Source organism: Photinus pyralis, unplaced genomic scaffold, assembly GCF_008802855.1.
Source record: "Photinus pyralis isolate 1611_PpyrPB1 unplaced genomic scaffold, Ppyr1.3 Ppyr1.4_LG5, whole genome shotgun sequence".
In the NCBI taxonomy this organism is placed as follows: Eukaryota; Metazoa; Arthropoda; class Insecta; order Coleoptera; family Lampyridae; genus Photinus; species Photinus pyralis.
The window spans coordinates 4,372,242-4,390,666 of NW_022170596.1; the positions used below are offsets into that span (position 1 = coordinate 4,372,242).

General features: G+C 35.5%; 2 protein-coding genes across 3 annotated transcripts in view; both read right to left on the minus strand.

Moving 5' to 3' along the window:
* Window positions 1–4,577: 4,577 nt before the first annotated feature.
* LOC116172226 lies at window positions 4,578–5,524 on the minus strand. 2 transcript variants are annotated; one of them, XM_031489396.1, is made up of 2 exons: window positions 5,288–5,524; window positions 4,578–5,241 (listed from the first exon to the last, which is right to left on the minus strand). In XM_031489396.1, the coding sequence occupies exons 1-2, from the start codon at window positions 5,353–5,355 to the stop codon at window positions 4,686–4,688; spliced, it is 624 nt and encodes a 207-aa protein (XP_031345256.1). In that variant the 5' UTR covers window positions 5,356–5,524; the 3' UTR covers window positions 4,578–4,685. The 2 variants fall into 2 exon arrangements, with proteins under 2 accessions (XP_031345256.1, XP_031345255.1); XM_031489395.1 differs by having other exon boundaries at window positions 4,578–5,244.
* Window positions 5,525–9,530: 4,006 nt separating this feature from the next.
* LOC116172759 (alpha-2 adrenergic receptor-like) overlaps window positions 9,531–18,425 on the minus strand; it is a 150,370-nt gene continuing 141,475 nt past the window's right edge. Inside the window, exons 2-3 of the mRNA XM_031490022.1 lie at window positions 10,214–10,283; window positions 9,531–9,685 (exon numbers count right to left, since the gene is read on the minus strand). Coding sequence (XP_031345882.1) covers window positions 9,531–9,685; window positions 10,214–10,283 — 225 coding nt within the window. The remainder of the gene's footprint in view (window positions 9,686–10,213; window positions 10,284–18,425) is intronic.

Here is an 18,425-nt window from a genome sequence, read left to right on the forward strand (position 1 = left end):
AACCCAACATCAGTAGAGTGCCACCTTTAGATCTTTTTACAGCAATCAGGAAAAATATAATGGCGGAATATAATTTCTACATAGAAAACTTAGGGAAAATCAAGGGAGTGCAGTATTTTGAGCTATGTCATTCCAGGAGGGAAGTGCCATGGTTTCAGGACCTTAACATTCCTAGAAAATTAATTACCTTTATAAATCGATGCCGCTCTGGCCATTACAATCTCAAAAAATCACTATTTAAAATAAAAATTCTGAATAGCCCTAACTGTGAGTGCGGCTACATGGAAGAGGAACTGAATCATGTCTTGTGGCAATGTCCTAGATTTGATGAACAGCGAGAACAACTTATTAAACTTCTTCGAGCACATGATAAAAAATCACCTTCCCCCTCCATATAAATTCATTTATAGGTAAACCGAACGTCTTAATAATGTCATACATCCTGAAATTCATGTTAAGTTGTGATCTCAAAATTTAATTCAAATTGTTCTAATAACCACAGCAAGCTGTATGGCCAGTTAGGCTGGATGCTTTAATAAAAAAAAAAAAACATTTTGTTACGATAGACGTACTTAACTCGACCTCTTTGCTAATATTTTAATTACAATGATCTGCTTCATTTACTCGTCGTAACGCAAGATAAATATTTATTTGTTATAATATATAATATATACATCTAAAATAAAATTGCATAATCTAACCGCGAGGATTACTTTAAATTCTCAATTCTCCTTTACTTTTCTTAGAGCTAAATAAAAAGAAACCAACTTGATTTATAAGTATGAAAATGAAATAATTAATTTCCCTTCAATACAAAAACACACATTCGCACACACAAAGTTATCGTTGCATATCTATACAGGGTGTTTTTTTTAAGATGGGCCATAGAAAGCACATACCTAGCATACATCATAACCGTAGGTGTGTGGTGTGTGACAACAGACAATGTAAAGTTTAAAATGAGTCATAGGGAAATTTACATTTCGCCAATTGTTTGTTGTTTATATCTGATTTGAATAAACTTGACTTGACAATTTCTACAGTACTGTGGTAGATGATTCGTGAGAAAGCTATGACTGAAACAATTGATGCAATGTAGGTAAATTTCCCTATGACCCATTTTAAATAACTCAACGCCTTTACATTGTCGTATGGCCCATCTTAAAAAAACACCCTGTATTTAGATCACGCATTTTTTTATGTGATGTTTGTCATATCACATTTCTTTTACTTTATACAGCTGTTATAACTTTATAACAAGCAAATATATTACTATTATCTCAAAGAGTAGGTACAAACTAATTCGATTAAACCGTCTCGATTGTTGTGACGTACGAAAACTCCCATCTACGAAAAGAATAACTAATGAAAGACTGGCGCGTTTCCGCAAAAAATTCCATTAGCTGGGAAGCGCGGTAGTACAATGAATAATTGAAAACTCCGACCGTCTAATGATGAGTAAAAATTAATCAATAAATTAAAAACACCGAGAAAGCGGAAGGCGTCTTGGATACACAGGTAAAAAGAACGGGAATTGAATCATTACTTGCACTTCGTTACTAAATTGTAATTTCCTTCGAAATGAATTGGCTCCGTAAAAATAAAAGGACACGAAGTGAGCACAAAACATCTTTAATAAGCAAAATTGTTTTTCCCAATCAATTTACTGTCGGATTTTCGTTTTGAAGGCAGCGTAAAAAGACAGTGCGAACACAAATTAATAATAAATCAATTTTGCCGCATCCACAATTCCAATTGATGACGTCGGTACGTGCTTTATTACACCTAAACTAAAGCAAGCATATAATTCAAGAGCGAGAGCAATATTAGTGCGGCAATAAAAATTAATAAAATATGTTGAGGGTTAATCGCGTTATTAAATGTGAGATGAAGTATTGCTTTACAACAAAAACAACAATAAATTGGGTAATTATTCGTTTTTCATATCGGTTCCGATCAGATATTTCTTGCTTTGTAATGTTCCTCCCCATCTGAATGATTTATACACCTTTTTCTATATTTTGGTTAGTTTTCGCTTCTCTGAGTTTGTTTAAGTTATCTATATTATCAATATTGTAGTATATCTACTGAAATGAGAAAAGATTTCATGTTACGAGATCAACAACTACGTTAAGGTAATTTTGTCACTTATGCGGTTGACACATGCCTTCTGGGAGAGGTTTTAGGGTTTTAAGTAATTGGCAGTACAGTAGGATAGTTCAGGGTGTTTTGTTATTTGGCATCTGATTGGTGCTTTCTATTTAATTTCTATTTATCATGCGGAACCGTAAGAGACAGCTTGCCCTCTTAGATTTCCCTTCTCTCTCATCTGCAGTATCCGTGCTTAGCATTGGCACGTGTAGGGAATGCAATACCGGGATTGCGGGATCCCGCAGCATTTTTGCGAGATTAATCCCGCACATAAATGGAGCGGGATCCCGCGGGATTTGCGGGACTGAGGAATTTGTCGACCAAGGGGACGACTCTGTTTACTTTGTTAATGAAAATAACAACGGCGAATTATTTTTTAAATAATTGTTAAACTTTTTTCGTTAAAAATGTACTATGATTTTTGAGGCACTTTAGAAGACTTTTTGTGCTTTACAGGTAAGGTTTTTTTGAGTTCTAAGTTAGGCCGAAGGTACTTTTTTGTTAAATATTGTGATAGGTAATTAGCGATTTATTTTAATCCAGAAGTTAACCGCACATAATTGCTTATTTGCTAATTTACTTAAAGTTTTGCGAGATCCCGCAAATTCCGGGATCCCGCGGGATTAACATCTAACAATCCCACAAATACCCGGATTGAGATTTTGCTGCGGGATTGCATTCCCTACTAGAAACCAACTTTTTCGATCAGACTTCTCAATAAAAAGTTATAGACTAGAAAAGAAACCAATTTCGAAAGAAAATTGAAAGGACTGTAACTTTTGAACTAGTAGCCCAATCTTAGAACTGTTTGAAATTATGGATTCTACAGGCCACATTCTATAAGAAACATTTTTTCCGGGTCGATCTGAGACAATTTTTTTTGAGGGCCTCAAAAAAGGGCAGTGTATAACCTTCCTTTTTTACCAAAGATCGACTGCACCAAAATTTCTCGAGAAAACACTTTTTCTTATTAATTTTGGTGCGTAGAATCCAAAACAATTCGTACTTTTTCGATCAGACTTCTCAATCAAAAGTTATAGACTAGAAAAGAAACCAATTTCGAAAGAAAATTCAAAGGGCTGTAACTTTTGAACTAGTAGCCCAATCTTGGAACTGTTTGAAATTATGGATTCTACAGGCCACATTCTATAAGGAACTCCATTATTTATTTCAACTTGATTTATGTCGAAAAAACTTGTCTCATCGGTAAACGACTAGCTTTGTGTTTAATCGAGCTCAAATTACGACCCAGATAAGAGTTCTCATGCCAAATTTCCTTTTGAAGCGTTTTAGGACGTATAAGGCGATTACCTCGATATAACACGTGATCGTCTAATGCATACGGTGATTTTCATGGGACTTGTCGCTTAATATACTATTAGCGATAAATACGTAAAATAGGCAGTAAATCTGTCACAAGAATATTCAAACAGTCTTGGACTGGGAATGTAGTGCATTTACATGCTATACAATTTACTATAGAGTGTCTAATTTCTGTATTAATCATACTTACAATGGTAGGGGTAACTCCTATTAATTTTTAAGATCGCTGAATGCCCACGCAATTTTTTTTCCGCAATAACGATATGAACAAAATGCTGAAGCTGAAGCAGTGTTACAATCAATTATGTGGACAACGTAACTGTCAGTTAATATAAAGAGAACTTTGAAAAAAGGGGATTAAGTTTAACATAATGGCCGTCATTAACAGTATGAATAAAGGAAAATTGGAGTTTTATGGTAATTAGAAATATAATGTATTCCTTTAATGACAAGCAATATTGAGATTCCTTTCATCGCTTATCTTGTCCTTTTTATTCTTTCGAAGGACCTATAAGTTAAGAATCCCTTTAGCTGGCGTTTTCGTCATTTACTGTGGTAACTTAAGTATTACACGAAGGGTTTATATTATTATGTGTTACATATTCACTTCAGGGTACGCAAAAGGAAAGTGGATTCCAGAGTTCATTTTCTGCTATTGATTCTTGATTGTTGTTGGTTCATACTCGGGTTCATACGACTCCGAAAAATTTAATCCCAATTTACAGATATATTAACAATGTTATAAGTAATTGTTTATGATGCATGAAGTCAGTAAAGTGATTATTTATCGATGGGTCTAGCGAACAAAACGAGCGATCCCAGAGGAAATTCCTGTGCTGACATGGTGCATTAATGGGGGTATTCTGTGACAAAATAACACGAGTAGATTTTTTTAATGCAATCTTGGTTATGTAGATACAGTTTACCTGCAGACAAATTACAGGAAAAGAAAGTGTTTACTTCCGCAATTCCGCTGAATTTGTGAAGATAAAGCAATAGTTTTCAGCTAAAAGAAAATATTATCTCCATTAAGGAACCGGTAGTTTTAAATACGCTAATGTTGGAACGACAAGTAGATTGGATATTTAGACGAGTGAAAGAAATAAAGTTATACGCGTTTAATGTATCAGTTATTTTTGAGAAGTATACTGCAAAGTTTTTTTACCACTTGGAGAGTTATTGAGACTTTTATTTCACCGTAATGTAACCTCTCAATATTTATTAATTGCTCCATAATCTTCACAGCTGTCGTCTACTGACGAATCTGAAAATTCATACGCGAGTAAGTAAGCCGATTTCTTCTTGTCTTTCTTTCTTCGCTCGCGACGTGAAGTACCATTACCCGCAAGATCCGCTGTTACACCCACCTCCAATGTCTCTTCGTTTTCCATGGCATTTCCACTAAACCATTTGGGTTGCCATTGCAAATCAGGAGTTTTCTTTAACGCCAGCCTTTTTCGTGTAAACAGCATTGGACCCTTTGTGTCTTCAACATCAGATTTGAATGACATTCGTAAATGGTGTGCTAATGGCAAGTTGACGCGATTTTCTACAAATAAATTCGTCGAACATTCCGGCCAGTTGATTGTTAATGCGCAATCGTCGTGAGGTGGGCGCCTTTCTATTGTCTTCTGAATTTGCTTAAGTTCTAACCAATCATTTTTAAGTTGTCTGCACACAATGTGCTGTTCCAAAGTTAGCGGAGGTTTTCGAATACTGGGGCAAGCACATGGGTGCATTGGAGAAGGACATTGCATACAAATGGTACTGCTGTAATTTTGATTTAAAAACACTGAATTTTATGTGTTAATACCTTGAGAAAGGTGATCGGTCACATGAATGTGACACACCCCAAGGAAAAATCCCGTTTGTGCCGAACATTTTCTGTTACAAGTGCGATCTTCAGTTTAACGTTTCTTGAGCTATTTGACTATTTATTTTGAGTAATTTTGGGTTCCATTTGTTGCCAGAAATGGGTTTTGCTCAGTTGTAAAACGGACACTACATTAATTTCAAAACAGTATTAATGAAATGACTTGGGCCCACTTGATATGGCTTCTATCAGTCAAGACGTATCAAGAAAGGCTGGTAAAAGCGCACTATATAGGTGGAACTGCACTGCAATGGAGCGACTCGACGCTACGAAATATTTATAGGGGTGTTCCCTATTGGGCCATTCTTTAACCCTCTAGGAAAATATCTTTTAAGTAAATTATAGCCTTATTTAATTTTTTCGTCGCCTACCTCTATTCCCTCAATCGGTGAAGCACAAAATGAAATTACTCACATCTACTAGATTTTTACAGTAAATTATTAAGAATTAAATTTGTTTTGAATCAGTTGGCTTAAGGCATGCTTACTTCTTCTTTGGACAGGTTGCGCTCTCATTTTTTTCCTGATATAAGTTAGTTAGTAATGGGCTAATGAATAAAAAATTTTAAATTTAGGAAGGAAATAGTAGTACAGAAGGTTATTTAGAATCAAACGTTTTTTTAATCAGCTTCATTTAAGGTACATCTTTTTGACGCACATTGTACACTCATTGGATTCCCTTATAGACGCGAGTGATCAAGTTTGCGTTGGTTCCATTTTCAAGCTTACACGGCAATATAAGAAAGAGGAAGTTAGAAAACAGGCAGATAGCGTTTAGTTGATCTGTAAGAATTTTAATAGCGAAATTGTTAAGCATTAAAAAGTTAGTGGAAGCGGAGCTACAGTTAATGTGTTGAGAACGCGTAAACAATCTAGTCGCGTTATATATCACGTAGAAACTGCCCATACTAAGAACGCTAACCTGGCCCTAGGGCCCTACAAGAATTTTCCACTGCGAAGGAATCTCTGCTGGAGATCTGCAAGGTATGTTGTTCAGTGATGTTCAGTGGTACTCCGTGCCATTTTTTCAACAAAGTTGTGATAGGTTCACGGGACCAAACAAATCTCGAAATTTTTGGACTGTTTTTATGTCTACTTCTAGCACTATAACAGTTAATCCGACACAAAATTGTTCTCTTATAAAACTAAAAAAATCATTTTCTTTGGCGGAATATGTTCCAGGATACGGAGCTTTGAAGTTGGGATAAAAATCCTAAAATTTATTTTTCTTCGAACGTCAATAATACATGCCATTTCTCAACTAATTCCATGACAGAAAAGTTTGACATTTTAGACGGCAGTGCATTGCAATTGGCAACGTATAAAAAAGTACTAGTTGCCATTGGCAGGGCAAAAATACTCTGAATGGAGTGACAGTAAATATCCACAGCAACTCGAATTAATATATCGGGCATGCGATTTTAACATATTGCACAATTATACATACACCTATTTTTTTGTATTAATTTATACACAGAAGACAAAAATTCTATATATTACTGTATGAAAAGGCATGCGGTCACCACTCACAGAACACCTCTCTCCAGCTAACTCGAGAGCTAACTCAAAACAAAACGACCTTTACATTTAGAACTGCCATTATTTTTCTCCGGCATCCCGTCACAAACAAAAATCTCAATGTTAACTTTTAATTAGTTCTTTGGGAAACTCAGTAACCTCGATTAATTTCCGAAAATTTCAAAGTATCTATTAATTTTCATTAACACCAATTCTTAGACATAAAAGAAAAATCTGGCACGAAAACTCTATCGGGGTCGCACAGTGGATTCAAATAAACACACAATTAATTGATGGACAATGACAAACATTTATTCCGAAACACATAAAACAAATGTAAAGAAACGTACGCACTTTTCCAACCGTCGCGAATTAGCAACAAGCCCCAGCAACCGTTTTTCTGTTAATTTCTCGTATTTAACAAAACACCCCTTTGACAAAAAATAGACCCCTACCTAAAAATCTTTCAAAAATACTGCCAAGTGAAAATACAAATTAACATGACACGATTTTCGCCTTTGAAAGCAGAGTTCGCCCTCATACAGTCCAAATTCCCTTACGTTTAGGTACAGGTATCAATCTAGCTGTCACATTTATTCCTAGAAAGCTCTAATTTTTTAAACAAATAAATTCGCTTGCTAAGGGTTATTGCGAACTTTATGTAGCTTAAAGATAAGAAAATGTAGATAAATATTTGTAATCTAGATCAATAATCTAGCTATCTTTAAAGACACGTGAAAGGTTTCTTTGCTGAGTTGGCACAACAAAGCAGTCAGTTACGTGTTGTAATTGTAACCCATAAATGTAATGCATCTCTGCAATCACTACTTTTGAGGAAGATAAACAAAGAAAAACATTATTTTCACACGCAATGCTTACCAGTATATTGGTAACATCTGCAGGATCTGATACAGGAGTTAAACGTTGGTCAAGATAAATGTCATTACTTTCAACTATCATAGCTAGAACACGCACAAAATCCAGTGGTATAATCCGTGTAAAGCTCTTAATTGAGTTTTATTATTATCTATACTTTAAACCATTACAATAATAATCTCCTTTGCGATAAATTAACAGCTTGCCTTTAGTTTTACTAAGCGCAAACTAATCTTTAAATCCTATCTTTGTTTCTGTGATGAGCATTGTTTTACAATTCCGAAAACAGTTGATAAAGTTGATAACTATTCGGCCGTGTAATGGAGGTGAAAAAAATTTACTTTGTCGTAATCCTTTTATCAATCCGTGTACAGTACGATTAAAGCAGTCGCGAATTTACTTTTTAGGCTCGGATTAAAGTTTCAAACTTTCCTTCTCCGAATTGCGACATTCCACAATTTCCTTCTATACAACCGATTTCCCTTCAAAACTGTTATAGCACTCGTAACTGTCTTACGTAATGTCGTATGAAAAAGTCGACGTACCTAACAACCGAAATGGATTTTGTCGAAATGAAGAGACGTCAAACAAAGCAGTTGTCAGTTACAATATCGTATGACGGCTGGCTTTCAACGTTCTATGAAAGAAATCACATAAAAGCCCTCGTACTTCTTCACTTAAAACTTTCGCAGGTCTTCGAGGGTATTTTTTAATGGAAACTAATAGAAAAGTGGCCATAAAACCTCTCAGTTTCCTATTATGTTCCCTAAAAGTACATGCCACGAACACCTATAACGTTAAAATATTAAAGCACTTACTCTAACACTCTTAGGGTCACCTTCTTAGTTTCCAAGTAAACCAAAGGAGCAATTTTCATGCTATTTCCGCATTTTTTATGTTGGGAAAGCTGCCGAATCTAACACATACTAAACAGTGCCCCTTAAAAGGTAATATCTACAGTTGTTGTTGCGATTAACATTTCACCTTAAAATTTAACACGATTTTTGCATTCTAACCATACATTTTAAAGATGTATAGTATCGTAATCAACCAATTTGACTAATTTTCGATTTATATTGCACCTAGTGCAACCAGACTCAAAGAAGGAATACGCATTGATGACAAAACGTCCTCTTGTGCGTCCAATAATCACACGACTTTCTTTTTATGGCTCTGTATCCCTTTGGAATTTTTGGGAATTACGCAATTCTTGTTGAAATTTGATAGCTTTTGCAAATTGTTTATTTGTATTTGTGTATTCAATTGTAAAAACGTGGAATTGCTCGTTAAAATTTAGGGACATCTTGAGTTGCTGTCGGACGAAATTTAATTAACGCACGTGTTCTTACCGCTGTTAGAAGAGATATGGTCTTTCGAACAATTTCGTGTTATTTCGGCGTAAATGGGGTCGCGTCCTGTTGAATCTGGCGTTATCAAGTCTGATTGTGGTCGGCGATTGGTTTGAAAATTCATTTGATAGTGAAAGTGGCGTTTCCGTAAATACTGGAATCCGCGACGGTAAAGAGCGTGTATTTGTGTTTACGTTAAATGTTATGTCTTATGTCCAAAAACAAGCTGTGCAAGCTTTTCCTTCTTATAGGGATTTTGTTTTAATTGTTTTATGTTTCCGAATAAATTTTTAGTATTGTTAATCCAATAATTGTGTGTTTATTCGAATCGCCGCGATGTGACAGCCTACATCTGGCCGCTGCATCTTCCAGGCGAGCATTGTACCATTGTGAAGGTTGCGTCGGGTTGCAAAAGCTGGACGTTGCAACAAAATTCCACCATTAAGGCGGCGGATACGGAAAAAGCGGCCGATGCCCAAAGGCGGCCCATGTACGATGCGAAAGGTGCTCTTTCTCCTTTCGGGTGTACACGGCGGTCGATACCGGAAAGGTGGTCGATGCGGAAAAGGCGGCCCATGGAAGATGCGGGAGGTCTCCTGTTCCTTCTCGGGTGAACACGGCGCTTGATGCGAAAAAGGCGGCCCGGGGAAAACGCGAGAAGTGCGGGGAGCACCTCGGATGTACAAGGCGGTCTACATCCTCTAGCTAGTACGTTCTCCGTTTCTAAGGCGTTGATGTTTAGATTAAGTGGTTTTATTATAGTGTTGCCACATGGAAGTGTCGCTTATTTCGTGTATATGTCGAAGTAAACCTACAATTCTGTCTTATTATACTACTTTTATTACATTAACTGTTAATATGGCCTAACCTTTTACAAAAAAATTAAGCTGTCACTTGGACTGAAACTCATTAGGTTTTTTAGTTTTGCCAACTTAAACCATTACGAATGAGGAAATATGAAGTAATATAACCGCGCATTTCGATGAAAGTAAGTTTACTAAGAATGTGACAAATTAGGACTTAATTAATGTACCTTCTAACGCTAATCTTTTTTTATCCATCTGATCTTAGCTAGGGAGCGGTGCAACGTCATGTACCCCAAATACGAAACGTTCTGTATATACTTAAATCGTGAAAAGTCTTCGACTTGGCCGTTCTGTGCAGCATCCGGGACGGGTATTTTCGCGACGAATCCTGGAAAAAAATTAGTATCGATGACTCGGCTTCCGAACCACACTTACCGGGCTACGCAATATATATTTTGTTTGTTCAGTTTTGAAAGTGTAGTTACAGGTAGTAATCATTTTATTCTTTCTTGTACTAACCATCAACCATTGAATTTCATGCTACAATTTGTTATTATTTACATTTTGCATAAAAGGCTGATGTTTGTTTATAGAAGCATTGCGTGCTCCAAGTCTGTTTTATGAGTGCGTTACTGAATAATGTTTGTTTGCTATGCTGTACACTGTACAGGTATGTCCTTGTATTGTTTCATTATGTATTTATCTATGTGTTCACATGGAAGTAAATTATCAGTGTAATGTTGCCCTGTAGGTTTGACTAACCGTTTATTCCATGGAGGAAGTGCCCCAACAGTTCCCATTCTTCACTGTAACGTGTTGCTTCCTTATCTCGCGCGTACATCAGCACTTTTATTTTAGCAATACGAGAAAGAAAAGGGACTATAATTAACTTTTCTTCGGTTTAGTATGTTTAATATGAATACTTCCGGCATTTTCACATGTACTTTTCGTGTTAAATTAATTGTGACCGATGCTGGAGTAGGGAGTTTGATGTTTTTTATGTACATGCAATTTATCATTTTACGAATGGCTTTATTTTGCCTAAATTGAACCGTAGATGTGTTTGATGTATTTTTGCACTAAATTAATTTATCTGTCTACCATTTGTATTATTTTTATTATTCCACATGAATTTTGTGTCATTAATTTGTTGAAGTAACTTTTATTGCACGATGTGTTTTGTCCTAGATTTATTTCTTGTATTTGTGTGTGTTGTGCCAGGTTTTTTGTTCAATGAAGGTCGTTTTGACATGAAAATTATATGACTCTGCTTTATATTATGTTAGTATGGGGATTTACGATAATTCAACCGGTTTAACCGGGTTGGTAGAAATCACCATAGAAACAATTGTCTCAATAATTGTAACCATAGCAAAATCTACCAACCCGGTTAAACCGGTTGAATTATCGTAAATCCCCTATAGAGTAAGGCAAAAGGCAGGGTCGGTTCCAGGACCCCTAAGATCGTTACAGCCTTCTATTCCAAAAAGAATCCTCTTCTACATTGTTTTAAAGCTTTTGAGATCTTTATTAGTCTTTAAGAGCCTAACAAATTTTATAACTCGATAGGAGATTTTAGGTTTACGCTATGTTTGTTACGGTTTTTTAGAAACTCAAGATTTCAAGCTTTCAAAAGCTTTCTTCAGTCTTCCGGAATTTGGTGATCATTAAGGACTTATAAGGCCCTTAAGTCATACAAATGTGTCAGTACTTTACGGCCTACAAAGTTTATTTACGCTGAACGCAGTTTGAATGGGATTTGTTAACGACCAAATTTGTGTTTGTTCCGGCCAAACGCTTGTGAGACGAATTGTATTTATCCCAAAAGCACTGAAGAGACTATGTTATCGATTATAAAATATACAAGACACTCGCTAAGCTAAGGTTATCTTTTGTGCTTCAGTTATTGATTACCTAATTCATCAACCTGCTAAGACCCGAAAGCTTCCAAAGGGAGATTAAGGACGCTAAAAGTAAAGAAACATCACAGAATTCGTAAGACCTTAATTCTCTATTTCTGGTTTAATGCCCTACTCCGTGTGGAAGATTAGAAAGATGTAAACACGTCGAGGTAACGAAATAAACGAAAAATGAAACAGGGATTATACGTCAGTCTGTAACAAACCCCCCATCTCCTTCAAACGAGCACGCGCTAGTCAAACGTCAATAAGTAAAAAAGGTGCTAATATTAAATCTGCAATTATGCATAATGCAAATTGGTAGAGAAGTGCATATTTGCGCAGATTGGGTAGAACGTCTTCCGTAATGTTTCTGCATCTGTAATCCACTGAATTTCGGTTCTATTTGATATCGCATTTGGGTAATGTGTAGCATGCCGTGTGCGCGTGTGTCGTTATTGTAATCACGTTTCAGTGTTTGCCAATTACCTCGTGTTTACATCAATCTACCTCAAACACAACGTTATTGGGTATATAAAAAATGACTATACTCACCTACGCTATTTCCCTGTGGATTTGAAACGATATGCTCTTACCTGGAAAAAAATGAAATTAAGAATTTATTGTCGGAACAATGTATTGTAATTGCCTAAGTTAGCATTACATTAGAATTTGCATAATTCAACTTAGTGAAAGGGACAAGTCTACAATTAGAAAGTTAGAGCTAATAGAAATTAATTCGCACAAGTTTCGATGTTCTTTATTGTGAATTAATACAAAACAATATGCGTACTCGCAAGTTTTAACAACTTCGATGGGGCCTTGTACTTAAGTGGGATATGTATATGTATATAATATGTATAAGTTCGTCGCTCAATTCAAAGGAGAGTTTAAAATAGGGGGTATGATTCGGCTGGATAATTAAATATTATTGCTAGCATACGTAAATTCTATGTCCCCCTACAGAAAGTTCGAAACAGACCAAGCGCGGATAGTCCACGCCTTGAACTGCCAATAATACCGTGTTAAATTTCATCATAAGAGTCGTGGATCCTCTGATTGCAACGATAATTGCGAACTGAAGGAGGGAGCACCGATGGCCATAGGATGAGTCGCAGTAGTTAAATCTAAATGCATGTAGATGTTAAATCGTGTGGATAAATATGAATAGGTAATGAGACCATGTTTTCCAAAACGGGATTTACTGATGAAACTTGATGGAACAATGCAGAAAGAGGCTGATAACGAGCCAGCTTGTTGAAGAGAGGAGTTCGACTGGTTAAAACTGACCATTTAATTACAAATTTTTGGAGAGTTCTGCTCAAATCTGCTGGAAATTTTCCCCTGATCGATCTCTGACAAATTCCTTTTCATTCGATTTTATAGGCCTGTTACATGCATTTTGATAAGAAAATTACCTTTAGTTAAGCACGGTAAGCTCACGCAAAGTAGAAGTGGAACGAGGTGGTTAAGGGGTTCTCTTCTACGGCTAGTCAAAAAAGCAAAAATAAATGAGTAAACCGGATGAGCGCCACTGTCTTATAGAAAATCAAACAAGTTAAAAAGTAATCGTAAACGATTTAAACGATTTACATAAAGCGCATTTCCACTTGCATTCATTTCCTATTTGTAAGATGCAACTTTTGTTAAAATTGTAAAAATCCGGCCACAAATATGAAAGATAGCGTTGCACATGGGCAATCCATTTTTGACGTGCTACTTCAATTTCAGTTTATAAGAAGAGTTGCATGCGTAAACCTAAATTTTGAAGTTAACGTTAGATTTTCCTTTGTTCCAAGTGGCTATGTATCGAATTTCATTTAAATACCTACTTTTATAATTAAAAAAGTTTGCAATTCGGTTTATAAATGGTCGAGATGCGAAAACGGCACTGTGAATTTTAAATTGATTCCACTCAACTTTTGACATTGCGTATTATATGGCTAAAGCTATGCCCATATTGAATTTCAAGCAATTCAGTTCATAACTAACGGAGGTGTAGCGATCAGACATTTCTAACCAAAGTTATCGTTCACACGGACAGATAGAGGGACAGACAGACAAACGAACAGACCAACAGGCAGACGACAGACAGCAATGCATTAAAAACGATCTCTAGGATCGTTAATAAACTGCAAAAGTGTAAAATGATGGAACATGTAAAAAACGGTTTTTTATTTTTTTTCCAATAACTTTTTTTGTAAGCGGTACAGAAAAAATTCCTTCCTTGGTGCAAGACTCGACACCATAACGAAGCAAATAGCGAAAAAAGTAGAACAATAGCTCTTAAGATAAAAAACTAGTAGCGTCTCAAAACGAGCGGCCGGACGGACGGACGGATAAAGTGGCCACAATAGCGCATTTTTTTTTATTTTTGTGGAAATGCGCTAAAAAGAGAGAAAATATTTACCGAGGGGAAACAAGGTAGACTAAAATATCCTTGTTCGGTTTTTTGATAACGCTAAAAGGGTAAAGAAAATGAACGGGTTAAATCAGCTGCAATGATAAAACACAACGCAGCAGAGAGGGAGTGATAGCGGGGCATATAAATGCGAGGTAATTATCTATACAAATTTGGTACGTCGGGTAACTCGAACACGAAAAATCGTATGATACAATGGAATAATTCAATTTAAGTTATACAGTAAGTTTTTTTAAGACCATAGGATTTTACATGTTAATCTTTCAACCCCTATTACCTTTTATTTTTGTGAAAATTACAGAGCCTAGCGCTGTTATTTTATTCAATTCTGTGGAGTAATACTCTGTATAAAGCAAAATTTTAAAATGAAAATCACTTCCTTTCCTTGTGAAAGTTTGTTGAATCGTTACAAATGTCCGATCAAAACGACAAATGACAGTCGAAATTTCAACCCACTAGAAATTTGAAATTGAAGCAAGTGGAAGAAAAAATATTTTTTTCTGAAACTACTTTAAAAACAACTTTCGTTTCTAAAAAGGGTGAAGAAAATGTGATTTTCCTCTCTAGTGTGGAAAGTAACAAACTATTGCTGCGTTAATCTTAATAATGACATTTAAAATTGGAACATACCCGTATCTAGATTGCTGTGTGTCAAACTTCATCATCCCATACGATAATTTTACAATTTTGATTGTAGTTTCAGAAAAAATTATGTGTAAAACTTGAGAAAAAAACTCTTCTTTCTTCTCTGGTTGTATAAATAACACTATTGCTAGGTTTTTCCTTACTTATCAGCTCCCACAGCTTTACTACAAAACTGGATTGCATATTCTCCTGAAGATAGAAGTTAACACCCACATGACAAAATTGTGCAACATTAGCGTTTAATAAACGTTTAATGGTGACTTGTAACGTTAGCGTATAAGTACCATTAACTTACTATTAACGTCACCGCGACTGCTAATGTCCGCCTTCAAGAACGTTTCTATGTAACGTCTAAATACCTACGTTTAGCAAACGTTACATCATAATCATCTTTATAACATCAGCATTTAACGTTAATTGAACGTTTAAAACAAACGCCAATGCGATGTAACTCTCTTATGTTGTATAAACGTGGTACAAAAATGTTTATTAAACAATACTAAATTACGTTTATATCATCCTTATACATTGACGGTCGGTATTATTAAAGTCATATTTACTATGTTGTATGCTAACAGTGTTGTTAAGGAATGTCTTAACAACACCGTTAGCTGACAACAAAGTTAAGTCTGGCTTTATAATACCGGCCGTCAATGTACAAGGATGACATAAACGTAATTTAGTATTGTCACAGATTGTGCACTTTAATAAACATTTTTGCATTTTGATGCTAAAGTGCACAATGTAAAAAAATTCAAATTCAAAATAATTCAAATAATTTTTTACCAGAAATTTAATGTATAAAAAATTATTTCATTCACATCAATCACTTCACAAAATTGTTAAAAATGTCCCACCATTATAAAGAATGCACAGTTACACACATATTTTCATATCATCGAAAACTCATTCTAACATTACTGGTGTAATGTTCATTAGTTCCTCTTCAATTGCTTTTTGAAGTTCCTCAGTGATGTGCAGACGATTTCGAAAAATATTGTATTTCAAAATCAGAACAAAAAAATCTAACGGGCTTAGATCTGGAGAACGTGGTGATCCTCTGCTAATTAATCGATCATCGTAAAACTGTTGTTCGGCATCATGGAGTATTTGTAAATGGAAAATACCTTGTAGGAAAACGTTGGATATCAGGAAATTCTTGATAGAATTGCTGGCGACAGGACTGAATGGAATACGTCCATGATGTTCCATTCTGTAGACTTGCACTTCGATAATGTTCCTTTAAGACGAACGCGTCATGTTTTGGTGAAAAAGACATTGTGAAAGATTCTAAAAAAGTAAGGTTATACATCCATAAAATAATTTAGGTCTTTTACTTACTTTTACATACTGCTAACGCCTAGGAGGAGCCCTGGTAGAACTGTTTGATTTAAAATAAAAAGATGAGCGTACAAGGTGGAAAATACAAAGAGAAATTCAACACGTAAAAATCGCCGTAAATGGATAGCTTATTCAGCTTATTTGTTGAAGTCGTTGTCGTTCATCCTTGATGAAAAAAAACCACAATCGCCAATGTCTAACCCAAAAAACTTCACAATTTTTAAGCACTTAACTCAAACTATCCTCCACTTATTTTGAATCACATCACTCAGTTCGCAGAAAACCAACATTCAACAAACATGTTAAACTGCAAATGAAGATAAACTGAATGATGAGTCACCGACCAGCTATTTTTTCGTTGCGCAATTCCCAAAGGCACATTTTTAATGTTACAAGAACGTTACTGTAACTGTGCAATTTAACAGTACCAAAATGTCGTTGTTGTAATGTTAAGCTTTTAAAAGTTGAACTAACGTAGTTATGTATGGTTCCGTCAACATACGCTAATAACATCACATTACTTAACATTATAATGACATCGCAACAAGGTTTTCCATAAAAACGTTGCCAAAGTAATATTGGTATAACGTTAGCCTTCTGATTTAACGTAATAGTGTCCCGTTCCAGCGACGCAAGTCCAAAAGGTTACAATTTTTAACATTACAAAAACGTCGTATCCACGGTTTAGAAAGAAAAGCCATTCAAGTATCGTTGGTATAACGTTGATGATTTGTTTCAAAATGCAACATTCGTTTAACGTACCAAACGTTTTTTTAACATTGCTTGTCAAGTGGGCATGGGGTTGAAAAATTAGCATGTAAAATTCTATGCCGGTCAAACTCAAAATAGCTGTTCCATGTAAAAATAAAATGTGATCCAAGTTCTGTGTATTTATCAAAGGTCGAAATATTCAGGTACAAAGCAAGAAGAATAAAAAAAAAAGAAGAAAGGAAGAAAGGAGGAGAGAGGACAAACCCCTAAAAGAATATACTTGCATGCTAATATAATGCTGTGTCATATCTTCGGCGTAATTCCTTGTAAATATAAATCTGCTAAAGCGCATTGGATGCAGTAAGCCGACCACTACACCAAAAAGAGAGAAAAAATCCAAAGAAAATATTATAATAGCCACAACAAAAAGAAAATATTATAATAGCCACAACAAATCCTTACTCTACATTTGGCTTTAAATTTTTTTCGAAATTTCCTTGTTAAGTTACAATTTTTGAAAATTCTGAGAGTAAAACAGTTTATTATTATAAGAATTCTTTAGGGTGTATTTGGCGAGTAGAATGCTAAGAATAAAGTCCGTGAGCTTTTAGTGGGAGGGAAGATCACATTATTATTCGTTCCAGAAACCGAGAAACTGTTCCATCTTTGTCGATTCACCATTAATTCTGATTTTGAAAATGAGTCTTTTCGATTTCTGTATTGAAGGTTGTGAATGGAAATCTTTTACACGTGGTAAAGGTACGCCATTTGCTAACGCTTCGTTATCTTGGTCCATTTCCTTTCCAGACATCCGATATCTAACTGTTGAGCCGACTTAATTTAATTATTGTTACCTCGTATTCGTAGTGATTGGTTTCTGCGCCCTCTCATTAACTTTGTTAACTGTGTTTGGGATTTTAAGACGAGCATCGTTCCACTGGATATTTCCTGCTGAAGAATACCAGCCCAACTCGAGGGGGTTAAAACTACCAGGGTGTCTCTTTACGAAGGTATTAATGTAATTGGGCGGAATACCTGTGTCAATCTTATCAGACCACCTTTAAGCCATTGTATTGATTGTACCGACCATCTGGGCAATTGTGCCATGAGATAAGCATCCGAAAAATTGGATTTATGAAACTACTTCTGCATATTATAAAGCGTATCATTAAATACCTCTTAGACCCAGTTGCACAATGTCAGTTTAAAGTTCAGTTTAAAGATAAATTTTATTGTAGGTTAAAGGATTTGATCGGCTAATATTTCACAAGTTGGCCAATCGTGTTTCTGAAATCTGTCAGTTAAACTAAACTGAAGTTTAAACTGACATTGTACAACCAGCCTTAAAGGTGTAAATGATGTATCGTAATTGTTAACGTAACTTGGTCAGTAATCCGTACCGATGCATGATCGACTTCTGCGGAAAACGGAAAAATCTGCGGAAACTGCTTAAGAACTACACTAAACTGAGCAATTAGCATGAAAAATAAACATATAAATCATTATTCGAAGT

Excerpts from the sequence above, each read along its gene's own strand:
- LOC116172226 (XM_031489395.1), bottom strand. The coding sequence starts at position 5,355 with ATGTTCGGCACAAACGGGATTTTTCCTTGGGGTGTGTCACATTCATGT. Across the intron at positions 5,245-5,287 it reads GACCGATCACCTTTCTCAAG|CAGTACCATTTGTATGCAAT; the intron begins GTATTAACACAT and ends TCAAAATTACAG.